We start from the raw sequence: 16548 nt of genomic DNA on the forward strand, positions 1-16548 counted from the left end.
CGACTGTGCACGTGTGATCTAATTGCGGGAGTGTGGTCTTGCTCATGTCTGTTTCCCATGCCCAAGCTTCCTGTGACAAATGAGGGGAACTTTGGAGACATCCAGTTACTTGCCAGCCAACTGCTGCTGGCAGAGCCCCCGGTACGGCAGACACTCCCACCGGGCAGCTGCTCCTGCTCTCCTGCAGCTCCAGTCCATCAGGGAAGAGAGCAAGTAGTTACTGATGATTAAGTAAATGAGTAAGAGTATGCAGAGAGTTCTGAAATAGGCAGGCCACAGGGGCCGTGATTGTAAAGGGGGTGGGTTGAGCTGCCCTTGAAGGACTGGACAGGGAGGGCTCATCCCTGGGCCAGGCCTCAGGTGGCAGGACACATCTTGCAGAGCCCGGGACCACCAGCCCCACACTCGGGCTCCAGGGGACCTGCTCTGTCCTCCAGGTAGGCTGCCAGCTTCACCCTTCACCCAGAGTGGACTATTCATTCTTGTGGGGAAAACTCCGTGTCGGGATCCGCTGCAGCAGCTGGACCCACGGGTGGTGTTCCCCTGCACCATGGAGCCTTCTAAAGGCGCTCTGAGCACCTCCCTGGTGTCTGATGATGAGCTGGGCAGGGTGCTGGGTTTTGCCCAGTCCCCCCACCCTCTCCATCCCAGCCAGGCATCCCCTGGAGGAGCTCACTGCTGAAGCCAGCCTGCACTTACCACCCCACTGTCCCCTCACCTGTGGTCTCTGCCAAGGAGAGGCCTTCCCTGTGTTTGTTACTCCTCTTCCAAGTTGAATACATTTGGGTAAAGAAACGTGTTAGGGACAGCGTCCCTGTCCCCCTCCTCTGGGCAGAACCACGAGTCAGATTAGAGGCCCCATGGCTGCCTAGAAGGGGCCGGAATGACCTGCCCATCCCATAACTCCCGCCTGGCCCCAGACCCTCCCAGGGACTGTTGACTCATCAGCAAAATAATCTCCAACCTGTGCTGTGGCTCAGTAAGAGGTAACCACGAGCCAGGCCTGAGCCCTGCTTGCTTTATGCCCCGTAATTCTTACCAGCAGCCCCATGAGTTAGATTTTGTCATTAGACCCATTTTACAGAGGAGGAAGCTGAGGCTCAGACAAGGGAAGGCACTCGATGGAGGTCCCGCGGCTAGTGAGCGGCAGAGCAGGATTCCAGCCTGAGGGTGGGGACTCCAGAAGGCTGCAGGCTGCCCACCTCTCTGCTCCACCAGGGCCTGCAGGTGGGGGACAGGGGTCGGGGAGTTGGGGTGCATGGGGGTTGCATTACAGCCACAAGCCCCAGTGCACACGGCCTTAGGGCAAACTGCCGTCAGGGCCCGGCCAGGGCAGCTGGGAAGGCTGATCCCCCAGCCCAGGATTCCATGGAGGTGGAAATGGAAGGTTGGGGTCTTAACCGTCCACTGAGGAGAAAATTAAAAGCCTTACAAATTCTGCTTGTGAAGAAGATAAAGTAAAATTAAAGCTGAATACAATAAATGGGGGGTAATTTAATAAGGAGCTTCATTTCTTTTTGACTTAAAGTAAAAGCTGGACATTTGAGTGTCCTGAATGTGGTGGGCGGCAGGGAAGGGGTGGGTGTGGGTGGGCGGTGGCACCCTCTCAGAGACTGGGCCAGGAGGGCCGGGGTGGGGGGGAGGAGGAGAGGGGAGAGAGCCCCACACCCCTCTCCCGTGGAGCCCCGGAGCGGGTGGATGAGCCCACTCTCATCCCAGGGCAGCCCCACGGGCAGGCCTCCTGCACCCCTGGGAGCAGGTCACCACGAGAGCCCCACGTCCTCTCCTGGGGCCTGGGCCAGGTCCCCTCTCCCCCAGGGCTTGGGACCGTGAGCCCCGGGTGAGCAGCCCCCCACACTTTTTCTCCCGAAAGGAGCCACCGTGCTGTTCCTGAATGCCACGGACCTGGACCGCTCCCGGGAGTTTGGCCAGGAGTCCATCATCTACTCCCTGGAGGGCTCCTCCCAGTTTCGGATCAATGCCCGCTCAGGTGAGCCCCCACCTGCCTTCCGCAACCCCACCCCCGGGCCTGCGGCCAGCTCCCCCTCTGAGCCAGGGGCTTTTCCCGTTCCCAGGAGCCCTCGTTTTGAGCAAACCAACTGTGAACCTCTAGTTCTGTCTCCGAAATATTCATTTGTGTGTGATAACTGATCTTACCAAAAAAAAAAAAAAAAAAAAAAAAAAAATTCAAAGCATGAATTTATCCACAGAAGAATTTCTTTCAATGGTGAAAAGCCACATGACATTTAAACGTGTTCCATTTTACAAGAGGCTGGTTAGCACGCCACTCTTCAGGGACACTTTCATTCAAGCCTGAGCGTCCTCCCTCAGCTGCCAACCAACGCCATTCTCGAACCCTAACGCAGCTGCGTGGTCTTGGGCAAGTCACTCTCTGTGCCTCAGTCTCCCCACCTGCAAAACACGGGTGACCACATTAGGGCTGTTGTGTGGATTAAATGCATTATGACAATGAGAACACTCAGAGTGGTTCCTGGCACATGGCAAGTGCTAAGGAAGTGAAGCTGACATCATGGTCACCGTCATCACAGATCATCATTCTCTTCCTTTCTTTTCACCTAGGGGCCTCCTTCCCAGCTGGCTGCTCAGCCCTGCAACTCCCTTCTCCCTTCTTCTTCTCTCCTCCTTGAAGCTGGGAGGGAAGGTAGGGGCAGGAAAAAGCAACAAAAGCTGCCCCAGGCTTTTCAGTCAGAAGCCGGGAAGGAAGGTGACACCTGGCACAATTCACCCTACAGTCTCCCAGGACCCAGTGGGGGGCCATTCTGTGCCAGGTGCCATACTGGGTGCTGGGGGTGTGGGAGGGGATAAGATGGTCCCTGGCCTCACGGGGTTCCAAGTCAGCTTGGTGAGCCTGGAGGGCACCCCACTTCCAAGTGCCCATTTCTGTGTTCGTTAAGAGAACTCCAGGTGCTAAACAGATAAACCCTGAAAGCTGAACACAAAAGAAATCCTAATTCACACAACAGTCCGATGTGGGTGTTAGGTGGACAGCCCTCTGTGTGGCGATTCTGGGACCCAGGCTCCTTCTGTGTCATGGCTCCAAGGTCACTGCCAAAGGGAGAAGGGTGTGGAGCATTGTGTAAGGAGGTTTGTATGGGCAGCCCTGGAAGTGACCAGGCCATGGCCCCACCTAGATGCAAAGGAGGGGCTGAGGCTGTAGTCCCTGGGCTGGCATCCACTTCCCAGCAATAATTCTGGAAAGGAATTCTGGAAGGAAGCATGAATCTTGGTGGATGCTGGCCATCGCTGCCACAGGTGGTCAGTGGTCTGGGAGGGCATTCGGGCTTCCGGGTTAACCCCCTCACTGGTCAGTTTACCTTCCATCTCTCTGTCATCCTCTTCCCAGGAAGCTTGGGGAGCAGACGGCTGGGGCTGGTGTGTTCAGAAACTGCAGAGAGGGGATCCAGGCCATCCTGAGCCTCTCCTCCCACCGCTGAAAAAGGGGGGTCTTCTCCTGCTCTCACGAGCATCTACCCCCAGTAAAGCCCATTTCTAGGGAGCTCCAAATCCTATCTTTAACTAACACTAGCATAGCGGGAGCCGGCACCAGTCTGAGTGCATTGACCAGTGTCATCTCATTTCACCCTCCTCACTGCCCAGTGAGGCACGTACCCGAATGATCCCCCTTTTCCAGATGAGGAAACTGAGGCTCGGGAGAGGTTATCTACCTTGACTGAGGACTCACAGACCCTGAACTTATGCTTACAGGGCCCGTGCTCTAAACGCTGCATTCCACAGAGTCAGATTCGAGTCAGGTTCCTTGCTCCGAGGCGACGGGCAAGCTGACCTTTCGGCACCCCCGCCCCTGCCTCCCCACTCAGGGACTCCGTCTCTACCCCAGGGACTTTAATGAAGACATGAACATTTTCCTGCTGCCTTTAACATGTCTCCTTTAGCTCCCAAGATGTAAGCATTATCTTCTGAGCTCCTTGGTCAAATTGGCCAGGCCTGCTCTGCAAAGGTGGCCTTAATTGGATCTAATTCCCCAGACAGGATGAGCGATCTATCATGCCCACAAGTTCATGTTTAAAACTTTTTAGAGATTAATTTCTTCCTCGCCCTGCCAATTAATCAGCACCCACCCCGGAAGGAGCATGGCTCAGCGGGCAGACCTCTGCCGGGCTTCCGTTCCTGGCCTTAGCACCTTAGCTGCCCCTCACCCCCACCCCCAGCTCCCTGCTCAGTCCTGCACAGGCCAGAGGACAGGCCAGTGTGCCTGAGAGGGAAATTTTGGGGTGGAAGAGGTCCTAGGCACCATCTGGGCCAGCTCCCTTGTTTTATGGTAGAAGAAACCATGCACAGAGAAGTTAAGTGACTTTCCTCAGGTCACACAGCTCGGGCAATGGGGATAAAGCAATGAATAGTCCATTGGAAGGAAACTAACATTTTCCAAGTTTGGGGAGCTGTGCCTACAGTTATTTAATCCTCACAATGGCTGTGCTGGGAATGGATAATCATCTCCATTTTACAGATGATAAAACAGAGGCTCAAAGAAATTAAGTAACTTTTCCATGACCGAGCATCTGGAAAGGGCCATAATTGAAATCCAAATCTGGTCTCCCTGTCCTCAAGGCACGGGCTCTTCTCCATGGCCCACTGGAGATGGTCAGTGGCCTGGCTGCAGCAACACGCAGAAGTGGCTCGTGCCACCTCACTCTAGCTCGTGGTAGCCGATTGTGCATCTCTCTTGCCGATGCCATGTTCAATGCCATCAAGTTGGTAGCTTAAAATGAGCCCTGATGGGAATATTTATACCACAGAAATTGCCAAATACTTTGTTTTCCTTTTGGGGAGCTAGTTGTTAAACATTTACCAACACACCTCTGCCAAAGTGACTTCCACTTTTTAGTTATACCAAAACACAAAGAAATGCCCAAACAGGCTGAAAAAAATATGGTATATTTTAAACATTTATATTTAACAGGATAGCTTATTCTCATCCTTAAAAAGGCCAGGCAATGAAGTCACTTTAAAACTATTCATTCTCAGTGCACTCCAGGTTGAACCATGCGGTCATGAATCACAAGCCGGAACACGTGTGTTTCTCTGTCCTGCCCCCATATCTTTGTGGTGTGTGAATAACAGTAGCAGGTGCATTCGGAGCTTTCTGGAATATTGACTAAATCAATTCCCACAGCAGCTCTACGAGGCAGGTCCTGTGATTATTCCCTTTTGACCAGATGAAGAAACTGAGGCACAGAGGATTAAGTGACTGGTTCAAGGGGATAAAAGCCAGTAAGATGATGTCAAAAGTTTAAATGAGAGGTCCTCAGGGACTAAGTTGGAGGCTGCTGGCCCTCCTTTCCTGTTCCTCAAGACCCCAGAACCAGCCCAGATGTTCCCATGCCTGAAAATCCCTCCTCAACATGGGGTGATAGTGCCAGCTCTGGGGTACCAGTTCCCACGGCCCGGGGACTGCCCCTCCCTCCTTGAGCACCACCTCTGCCCCCAGCCTCCCGCCTGCCTATTGCCCGGCACACAAACATGCACACGCAGCTAGCTTCTTGTGCTCTGGCAAGCACCTCTCTTGCATGTTCTTGCTCTTTCCCTCCTTCCACCATTCTCTCCCTGAGCCCTCCAGACGCTGTCACACGCTCCTCTCCCCTACAGGTGAAATCACCACCACGTCCCTGCTGGACCGTGAGACCAAGTCTGAATACATCCTCATCGTACGGGCAGTGGATGGGGGCGTGGGCCACAACCAGAAAACTGGCATCGCCACAGTGAGTGCCCACCCCTTCCGTGCCCCCCAGCCCCCTACCTTCCGACCAGGTAGCTGCTCCCCAGCTCGTCCTGGGCATTGTGGGAGTGGGGTGAGGGTGATGAGCAGGTGCCAGCCCATCATCAGCCCAGGTCAGCCCTGGTCAGCCCTGAGGCCAGCATGGCTGTGGGTTGGAAGGTATTCCCACCTGGGACATGGGGAGACTAGGGAGGAGAAAAATGACATGCTTTGCTTCCCTGTCTTCAAAAGGCCAGCCGGGCAGTTAGCAGAACCCTGGAGTGTCCCTGGGGGCTCGTCACCCCACTGCATCTCTTGTGATGCATCCCTCCTATGAACCAGAAGGAACAGTGAAGGCCCAGAGCCCTCACCCAAGGCTTGTCACCCCCCACAAGGTGCTCAGAGAATAGAAGGTTAGAGGAAGGAAACTGGGGGTTCCTGAATGAGCTCTTGGCTGCAGAGGAGAATAGGGGAAGTGAGAAGCAGTGGGCCCCTCCATGGAAAAGCAATCCAGGAGGACCCCGCTGGCAGGTCACTGCAGCCGCCCCCCCCCCCATCCTTGCTCCCTATTTGCTTTCTCTGGCTTTCACACGGAGCCCCCAACCAGCCTCTCTCCATAGCCCTTGCTCTGTACTTGCCCAGCCAGGGGGGCTGGGATTGGAGTCCCTTCTCCAGGGACTTGGAAGAAAAATCCCCAGTGCCCTATTCAGTCGTGGGAGGCCCCACTAATAGGAATCGGAGCCCTATAAATAATTTACCTGGGCAGCAAGTGAGCAGGGAAATTGCTTGGCTTGTAGTTAAGACTGGGAGACTCAAGGGATTCTAACAGCTCCCCCACCCCAAACCTCTGCCACCCTGTTAGTGACCCTCAGCCAAGATTAGGGGTGGGGTGAGAGAAATGCCGGGGTCACAGCAAGAATTTCCAGGGTCATGTCAACCATTCCCCTGCCTCCTGATGGGATAGCACCTAACCCCTCCCCTCCTGAAGGGAGCTGGCTCCCTCCTGTCCTTGAGAGCCCAGGCCCTGCCCTGAGGCCCCAAAAGTTGGTGGGGCCGGGGAGATGAAGCCCAAAATGCCGCAGGCGTCTGAGTGTGTTACCCCTCGGAGGCCCCCTGCCCTGGCCCGGCTCAGCGAGGCGCGCTCCACAGCGCCCCTTGTGGCTTCGCAGGTGAACATCACCCTCCTGGACATCAACGACAACCACCCCACCTGGAAGGACGCGCCCTACTACATCAACCTGGTGGAGATGACCCCTCCAGACTCGGACGTGACCACGGTAGGTCACACTGCCCAGGCTGCCCTTCCAAGGGGGCCACCGTTCCCGCCGTGGGCGCTGTGGCCCTGCCCCTGTGGGGTTGATGGACTTCGTGTTTCGTCTGAGCCATCTCTTGCAGCTCTTTGCATGCTGAAAGGTAGTCAATCAAAGGGAGCTTCTGGTAGCTCAGGGCCAGCGGTAGAGGAGCTAGGGCTGGTTCCACTTGTAGGCCACTCTTCTCCTGAGGTCCCTGGGCCACCGCCTCAGGAGAGCCCCCCACCCCATCCTGCCAAGGCACAGGTCCCTCCCTCAAATTGCACAACCCTCAGCTCCACCCTCAGTGCCTTTCTATGACCAATTCTGTTACTGCAACCACCAGCCTGGGTCAGCTGCCCTCCCAGAGGCTCCCAGGACTGCCCAGCTGGGCTCCACGTGGGGGAGAGCCCTGTGTGTGCCACACGTGTATGTCCAGGGGCCTGTGTGCAGAAATTTGAGCCTGTGCCCTCACACAGTCCAACTCAGGGTGGCAAGGGGAGGCCAAAACCACGGGGCACCAGAATGGAGACCAGGGTCCTGGGGAGACCCCTTGCTCTGCTCTGGGATCCCCATTTGTGAGGCTCCTCCCCCCACCCTCATGCCCCATTTGGTCTTATTTAGGGAGGCTTGTCCCCACTGTCACCTAGCCAGCCCATGATGGGCATGAACCCCAACAGCTCAGCCCCATCAAATGAGCCAGACACTGTGCCAAAGGCTTCTCGTGAATGCTCTCTCGTCCTCAAAACAGCTTTGCATGGTGGATGGCTCACTGTTCCCATTATACTTTTGAGCAAAATGAGACTGAGTTTAAGGGATTTGCTCAAGGCACCAGAGGTAGTAAGAGGCAGTGGCAGAACGCCAACCCAGGTCTGTCGGACTTTGAGACCAGGCACTAGCCAGTCCTTATTTCTTGCCCAGTTCTTGTTTCTCTGCTGGCTTAGGGATGTCCTGAGGAACTGGAGAATTCAGTGGAGTCGGGTAGGGATGGTGGCTTTTGCATCTAGCTCTCCAAGAGGGTTGCCTCACCCTAAGACCAAGCAACCATGGGCTGGTGCCCAGCCTCCCACCCCTCATCCACCTGGATCTAGATGGGAGAGGAGGCCAGCCTGGGAGGAAGGGGGACGGGGGGCGGCATGGAAGGCCCTGGCCCAAAAACTCCTGCTGCCCTCCCTTCCACGCATTCAAGATCTTCTAAACTGACTCTCAACCCGTGTGCAACACAAGCCCCTGTCCTGAATCCCCCTCCCAGAGATTCCAGTGGATTAGGGCAGGAGCAAGGGTGAGGGATCTGGAATCTATGATTTTCAAAAACCCCCCAGGGAGGCTCCTTCCAGCCCACGGCCCAGGTTTGGAAACCACCAGCCTGGGCCGCTTCCAGGTCCAATCTAGGCTCCAGGAGAGTCTGGGTGGGCACTCTCTGCTGCCACCTTGTGGACACTTGGATTCAGGCCCAGGACGGCCTCCCCCCACCCAGCCAGGGACCCCCAGAGCAGCTGGGCTAGATGCCCACCCTTAACACCTGTCAGGTCAACTCTCACCTTCGCCCTGGGTTTCTGGGAAATATGGAATTGAGGGTCAGGTGAGGGAGATGGCACCTGGAGAAAGCGGCTGAATGGCCCTTCCTTGGAAATCAGGGCAGAGTCAGCCTGCAAGCAAAGAGCAGATCACACGTTCATGCAGGGCTGCGGGGCCTGGGGCATCGCCCAGTCCCAGTCCCAGGGGCCTTCTCCAGCCTCTCCATCCCTTCTTCTGGGCCCTGAGCAGGTACAGACAGTGGGCCAGGGGCCTGCTGCCCAGCACCTCCTCACTCTCAAGGACACCTCCAAGAGCCTTTAGTGAGAACCTACTGTGTGCAGGGCCGATGCTAGGCAGGCCCAGGATACAGGACACGACAGCCCTGCCGCCCTGCCTCAGGGAGCCGCCGAGCAATGAGCAGGCAGCGGTGTGAGCCCACCCGTCAGGGCAGAGCCGGCTGCTCCCCTCTGCCACGGGACAGGGCAGGGTTGGGGCACTGAGCTTTTCAGTGGCCCCTGATAGTGTTTGAGACCTGAAAAAAAGTGTACTAACTCAAAAATTCAAAAAGAGAATTGCAAATCCAACATTAATACATATGTTAAACACCTGCCAACATAATAGAGAACTTTAATAATAATGAAATTCAGTGTTTGTAAAAATTCTATGACTTTTAAGGATAAACTGTAAGTTGGATTTTTTAGCATTCTCAAGAATGTTAGAGAATTCTCTGGAATTCCCAGTTGTGTATGGTAACTGCCAGGAAATCAGAAATCTGAGAACCCCATATATTGAGTTTGTCATTAGTAAAATAATAGGAATAATCATAGAAATCCTTGCAAATTTCAGAGCCATAAACTGTATATATGCATATATGTGCATGGATTTTGATACCTTTTAACACCTTTGAGAGCCCCCACCCCCCAAAGGGGTCCTCAGAGGCCTTACAATGGCCCTGAGTGAGGTAGGGACTGTGGTTGAGGCCTGAGGAAAGAGGGTGACAGGGGAGGAAACAGCTAGCCCAGAGGATCGGGTGACATCAAGGAGGAGGTGCATTTGAATGGCGGCTGGCCCACCTCGGGACTCATCTCCCTCCCATCTTCCCACACCACCGCACCCCCCGCACACTGGCCTTTCAATTTTCTGAACCCACGAAACCCTTTCCCACCTCCAGGTCTTTGCACAAGCTGTACTCTCTCCCCCGCCCCTGAGTGCTCTTCCTCTTCTCCCGTGCCCCTGCTCCTCCCATGGCTGGCTCATTCTCCTCCTTCTGTCCTGGCCTAGAGAGGCCCTCCCTGATTGAAGTATCTCTCCTTCTCCTAACTCTTTTTCCTTCAGAACTGGTCCCACAATTTGTGTTTGTTAGGTTGCTTGTTTATTAAGACACAGTATAGCATAGTTGATTAAGTGGGCAGCTTCTGCTACCAAAATCTCAGCTATACCACTTATCAGCTGTGTGACCTTGGGCAAGTTACGTAACCTCTCTGTGCTCTAATCTTCTTATCTAGATAATGGGGGTAATAAGATTCCCTCCTGATAGAGTTGTACTTAATGACTCAATATACCCGAAGCACTGGCCTTACAATGGCCCTGAGTGAGGTAGGGACTGTGGTTGAGGCCTGAGGAAAGAGTGTGACAGTGGAGGAAACAGCTAGCCCAGAGGATTGGGTGACATCGAGGAGGTGCATTTGAATGGTGGCTGCCCCACCTCGGGACTGGCATATGGTAAGTGGTCCATCAGTGGTAGCTCTGATCATCATCATCTCCATCACTGCTCCTCCACAATTTTGTTCACTGTCGAACCCCAGTGCCTTGCACAGTGCCAAGCACATTGTAGGTGTTCAAGATATTCGTGATTGGATGTTGTTGAAGGATTTGTTCAGCAGGTGAATATCTAACCTTCCCCTCCTCACCCCACCCGGCCCCTCCATCTCCGCCAGGTCGGGGTTGGGTCTTTTCCGTCACAGGGAGACTAGGGGGTGTGACCCAGGACCACTAGGGGCGTCCGCTAGAGGGGGCACTGACCACATCCCCCTGGAGTCAGTGGACTGAGGCAATCAAGCTCTACCACCTTTATCTAGGGCCCTCGGAGTTGGTGTGGCTATGCATGTCTGTGCTGGGGGGTCACTGCTCATGTGTATGCACTGGGAGTGTTTCCCACACGTGTGTGTGCTCACATGTTGGCCTCTTTCTCTTTGCAAGTAAGATTTTGGCCCAACTTTCCCTCCTGGCTCCTGCAACCTCCTTCAAGGACCTGGCTGATGGGCATTGATTTAGAACCTTTCAAAGCCCTCCAGCAAAATAAAGGAGAGGAGAGACAGAGAGAATTATTCCCTGTCAGGCCAGGAGAAAAATGACGAGCGTGAAATGGGAAATAAATGAGGGGAAAGTGGTGAGATTCTACAAAATCACCCAGCAGGGAGACTGCAGAGGCATCACAGCCCCTGCCCTCTCCTGTGCCCCCACCCCCAACCCATAACCAGGGTGTGGGTCAAGAGGTGAGAAATCAGTGTCCCACCCCCACCCCTGCAGCCATGCCAGGCACCCTCTGTCATGCAGGGATGGGGAGAGGGGAGAGGAGAAGCCCCCAATGAAATCGACCTTGGCACTTTCAGCAACAGCCTGCTGGCCTTGAACAGGTCATTTAACTGCTCAGTACCTCAGTTTCCCCATCTGGAAAAATGCAGGTAAACATATTCCATACACCCCCCCCCCCCCACCCCAACTGGAGAGAAGCATTGTGGAACACAAGGGTGCTAGTCCCCTGTGTCTCCCAGTGGAACAGCTTGGCCTTGTTGTAATTATGCCTTGATCTCCTAGGAACCCTGCATCCCATTTACCAAATGGGGACTTGGGCTTCTTTATGGTGGCTGGGGAAACTGAGGCCACATGCCCACGTCACACCTTCCCTCTTCCACCCTGGCCCCTTGGTGCAGCAAGGCGGGATGGGAGAGGGGTGGCCTGGGCAGGCTGGGTGGGGGTGGGTGCTGCCTCCCACCTCTCTGAAGCAGGGGAGGGCCTGGGGTGGCTCAGGGCCCAGCCCCTGCACTGACTGCTCCCTCTGGCCTCCTCGGGGCCTTGGGGCAGGGGGGAGCCCCCAGCAGGGCAGCCCATCTGTCTGTTCTGGTCTGGTGCCCCAGAGACACCTCTGGCTGGGGATTAAGCCAGAGGAGGGACAGATTCTGCTGCCAAAGCACAAAAGGGCCCACATCAAGTAAGATGAAGGAGCTGACGAGGCCAGGCTGTCATCGCTGAATGTTCAGGAATTAAGAATGACACTATCCTGGCACGGCCCTGGGGACTGCAGTCACCCACCCCCCTCGTCCCCCCTTGATCTTGTCTTCCCCTGGCGCTGCAGCAGCCTCTGCAGCACGGGGTGGGGTGACCAAGTGGGGGTTGTCAAGGCCATCCTGGGACTTTAGGAGGCCTCCAGGGCAGGGGGAAGTTGGGTCTGGGCCCCAAGGCTGGTGCTGTGTGACCTTGAGTCCCACCCTTGCGTCTCTGGGCTTTGCTTTCCCCCTGTGGGAAGCAGGGCAGGCGGGAATGGGTAGAGAGGTTTCCCACAGAGCAGGGGATGAGTGGCACAGGGGTCCTCAGAGAGAACGATTCAGCTTCGGAGTCCTCAGATGGGCCCTTTTTTCTGTTGGCAATGGCTCTGCTGTCTGGGAGTCAGGGGACAGCAGGGCTTGAGGGTTTGTCGTCCCTGGTTAGGGAAGCCTGAGCATGGCTCCTTTCCTGGGATGGGGCCACTAAGTGGACAAGAGGTAGGCTGGAGAGTTAAAGGGCCAGAGTTTCTGGGGCCCTGGTCCTGAGACCCTCCCCCTTCTCAGGCCTGGCCTTCCCCCTGCTGGGGAGGCTCAGCCCTCTCCCTGCTCAAGTCCCCACTCACCTGCCTCTTCCTGCTCCAACTTCCTGGGACCCACCCTCCAAACCAGGGCCCAGCCCATGGCTCCCTCCCATGCCCTGTCGCCCCTGGTGTCACAGAACCTTAATTCTTTGGCGACTCACCTCCCAAATCAAAAGCTCCAGGAGTTGATGAGGAAGAAGCTAACTTTCAAAGGCCATGGTTTCAAAGCCTTCCAAAAGCTTGCCCAAGGATTTGGACTCCATGGTGATGGACCTTCTAGGGGGCCCTGCTCTTCCAAAAGTCACGAACACATCACCCCATGCATCAGAAAGAAGGGACACAAGGGTATGCTGGTGGCATTGCCTGGTGGTTACTACATGGACTCCAGAGGGACCCAGACCTGGGGTTGGATCCCTGCTCTGCCCTTTCTAAGCTCTGTGACCTCGGGCCTTGCTGAGCCTCATCTGTAAAATGGGCATAACTACAAGTATCACTCATGGGACTGTTGTCAGGCTGCGTGAAGAGGGCTGGCATTTCCTGCTCTGGGCCAGCATGTGCCAGATGCTGTAGGATGCACTAGCCCCTCACGGCGAAGTAGGGGTACCACCCCCACTCTCCAGTCTTACAGATCAGGACCCCAACACTTACATGGGGGAACTGCCAAAGGTCAAACCCAACTTGGGGAGGAAGCCAGGACTAGAGCCCAGCTTCCACAGCTGACAAACCTGCTGAACCCCTTGCCTCCTGACAGGGGGGTGCTGCTAGAGCCAGGAGAGGGGCTCACTTCCTGGGTCTGAGCCAGGAGGCCTCCTCCTCCCAGGCAGGTGGTGCCTGAAGCCTAGGCATGAGCTCAGAGCACCCTGGGCAGAGACCCCACCCACACCCTCACCCCAGGCTGGGACGGGCAGCCCCCCCATCCCACTCAGCAAGGGGGTCTGGTGCCTCCGGGGCAGGTGGTGGCTGTGGACCCGGACCTGGGCGAGAATGGCACCCTGGTGTACAGCATCCAGCCGCCCAACAAGTTCTACAGCCTCAGCAGCACCACGGGCAAGATCCGTACCACCCGCGTCATGCTGGACCGCGAGAACCCCAACCCCCACGAGGCCGAGCTCATGCGCAAGATCGTCGTCTCTGTCACTGACTGTACGTGCCCCTCGCGGCCCCCACACCTCGCGCTGTGGCCCTGACTCTCCGGGGCCTGAGGACTGTCCCGGAGGCTGTGTCTAGATCACCAAGCAGAGTCACACCTGGAGCAGAGGGGAGTGGCAGGGGGACACGTGGCCCCTGGAGGGGCCACCAGGCTGCAGGCCCGGGGTGGGGGTCACTGCATCTGCCTCCCTCTCCCCACTCTTCATTCTCCCTCCCCTCTCTTGCATCCCCGACCCCAGGCGGCAGGCCCCCTCTGAGAGCCACCAGCAGTGCCACTGTGTTTGTGAACCTCTTGGACCTCAACGATAATGACCCCACCTTTCAGAACCTACCTTTTGTGGCTGAGGTGCTCGAAGGCACCCCTGTGGGGGTCTCCATCTACCAGGTGCGTTTTCCTTTTGCAGCCTGAGATCTTCTTCTGTCTCCCTCGTCTTGTCCCTGTCAGCCAACAAGTGTGCAAAAAGTGCCTGTGCGTGCCTGGCCCTGTGCTGAGCACTTTGCTGGGGAGTGGGGGGTCGGGGGAGACCAGGACTGCTGGGCAGTATGCAGTCCCCGCCAGGCTTGGAGAACCAGCATCGTGAGTGAGAGATTGGAAAGAGTTGAGGGGTCAAGGAAGGCTTCCTGGAGGAGGAGGAGAAGGAGCTTGGGCCAGGCCTTGAAGGACAGGTGGATTTGGAGAGGTGGAGGGAAAGCACACAGGAGAGGATAAAGAGATGGGTAAAGGCAGAAACAGGGAGGGAGGCTGTTCTAGTTTGCTAAATGCTGTCGGAATGCAAAACACCAGAGATGGATTGGCTCCTATAAAAGGGAGTTTATTTGGTTACACAGTTACAGTCCTAAGGCCATAAAGTGTCCAAGGTAACACATCAACAATCGGGTACCTTCACTGGAGGATGGCCAATGGTGTCCGGAAAACCTCTGTTAGCTAGGAAGGCACATGGCTGGCATCTGCTCCAAAGTTCTGGTTTCAAAATGGCTTTCTCCCAGGACATTCCTCTCTAGGCTGTAGTTCCTCAAAAATGTCACTCTCAGTTGCTCCTGGGGCATTTGTCCTCTCTTAGCTTCTCCAGAGTGAAAATCTGCTTTCAACAGCCATCTCCAAAATGTCTCTTATCTGCAGCTAATCTCTCAGCTTCTGTGCATTCTTCAAAGTGTTCCTCTTGTCTGTAGCAAGCTTGCTGCTTCTGTTTGAGCTTATATAGTGCTCCAGTAATTTAATTCAGACCTGAACGTGTGGGGCAACACCTCCATGGAAATTATCCAACCAAAGGTTTTGTCCAGAGTTGACTGAATCACATCTCCATGGCAACACCCAAAGTGTGCTGGTTTGAATTTATTATGTCCCCCAGAAAAAGCCATATTCTTTGATGCAATCTTGTGGGGCAGACATTTTAGTGCTGATTAGATTGTAATTCTTTGAGTGTTTCCATGGAGATGCACCCCACCCAACTGTGGGTGATGACTCTGATTGGATAACTTCCATGGAGGTGTTGGCCTGCTCATTGGGTGGGTCTGAATTAAATTAGTGGCGCACTGTGTAAGATCAGATAGAAGGAGCAAGCTGCTACAGGCAAAAGGGTCTCTCTGAAGAAAGCACAGGAGCTGCAGATGACAGACAGTTTGAGGACGGCTGTTGAAAGCAGACTCTTGCTCCGGAGAAGCTGAGTGGACAAATACCCCAAGTGCAACTAAGAGTGACATTTTTGAGGAACCGCAGCCTAGAGAGGAACATCCTGGGAGAAAGCCATTTTGAAACCAGAACTTTGGAGCAGACACCAGCCACATGCCTTCCCAGCCAGCAGAGGTTTTCCGGACACCATTGGCCATCCTCCAGTGAAGGTACCAAATTGCTGATGTGTTACCTTGGACACCTTATGGCCTTAAAACTGTAACTGTGTAACTAAATAAACCTGCTTTTATAGAAGCCAGTTCATCTCTGGTGTTTTGCACTCTGGCAGCATTAGCAAACTAGAACACAAAGGATTCCAAAATCTAATCAACACTAATATGTCTGCCCACACAAGATTGCATCAAAGATAATGGCATTTGGGGGACATAATACATTGAACTGGCACAGAGACAAAGACAGGATTCTTGCAAGGCAAGTTGATGAGATTCTCAGGCCATGATTATGGAGGTGTGGCCAAAGACCCCCAACATCCCGAGCCTGCAGAGAGTGCTAGAACACAGAGACAGTAAGACTGAGTGTAGCCCAGGCTTCCATCCTCCACGGGCAACCCGCTCCTCTCCCCATCCTCTCTCATAAAGCCCCAAGGAAGCTCCAGGCAATGGGTAGGACTTGCCCCATTTTGCAGGAGACCTTAAAGGGACTTGCCAGATCCCAGAGAGGTATGGCCTGATCTTTATCCCAGCTCCCCTCCCTCCTCTGGTCAAGGAGACCCTGCAGATGCTGGTTCAGGGAAAATGATCCACTGAAAGTGGCCATTTAGAGAGCTTGGAAAGCCCTCTGGTTAAGAGCGTGGGCTTTGGAGCCCAGCAACTTGGTGTGGACCCCGATGCCACCACTCACTAGCTGTGTGACTCAGAGCAAACCACTTCACCTCTCTGAGCCTCAGTTTTCTCATCTGTGAAGCAGAGATGATGATGTACTGCCTTGCTGTGCTGTGGGGATTCAATCAGACGCACATGTAATCTGCTGCTTGGACTGCAAGAAATACACAGTCACTGCTGTGCTTATTGTGTGTCTATCATGAGATTTATACCCCAGAGAAAGGGATCAAGTGGGAGAAGGCAGGGTTGTTTGTCAGGATGCTGGAGTGGATAACCTTGACGATGCCCTGGAGGCCACCGCACCTCAGTTTCTTCATCTCTAAGAGAGGCTTAACAGTGTTGATTGGTCCCGGAGCAGGAGGCCTCTCCAGCAAACATCGTCCCCAATCCCCCAGCAGGGGGAGCTGCAGTCCGGGAAACAGCAGTCAGTTCCAGAGGAGTCCCCAACGCGGAGTAGGGTGGTGGGTGGGGGTAGCAAATGAGCCCACAAACCTGGTTCT

General features: G+C 54.9%; 1 protein-coding gene across 5 annotated transcripts in view; it reads left to right on the forward strand.

The window, feature by feature from the left end:
- CDH23 (cadherin related 23) overlaps nucleotides 1-16548 on the forward strand; it is a 401997-nt gene that overhangs the window by 281569 nt on the left and 103880 nt on the right. For 4 of the 5 annotated variants that reach the window (XM_037804411.1, XM_037804406.1, XM_037804407.1 and 1 more), the window contains exons 20-24: nucleotides 1874-1990; nucleotides 5629-5741; nucleotides 6907-7014; nucleotides 13342-13531; nucleotides 13777-13922. In XM_037804411.1, the coding sequence (XP_037660339.1) occupies nucleotides 1874-1990; nucleotides 5629-5741; nucleotides 6907-7014; nucleotides 13342-13531; nucleotides 13777-13922 (674 nt within the window). Of the gene's footprint in view, nucleotides 1-1873; nucleotides 1991-5628; nucleotides 5742-6906; nucleotides 7015-13341; nucleotides 13532-13776; nucleotides 13923-16548 lie in introns of those variants that run through there. The other variant, XM_037804410.1, reaches the window with a different exon arrangement.

The sequence above is a fragment of the Choloepus didactylus genome, chromosome 15, assembly GCF_015220235.1.
Source record: "Choloepus didactylus isolate mChoDid1 chromosome 15, mChoDid1.pri, whole genome shotgun sequence".
In the NCBI taxonomy this organism is placed as follows: domain Eukaryota; kingdom Metazoa; phylum Chordata; class Mammalia; order Pilosa; family Megalonychidae; genus Choloepus; species Choloepus didactylus.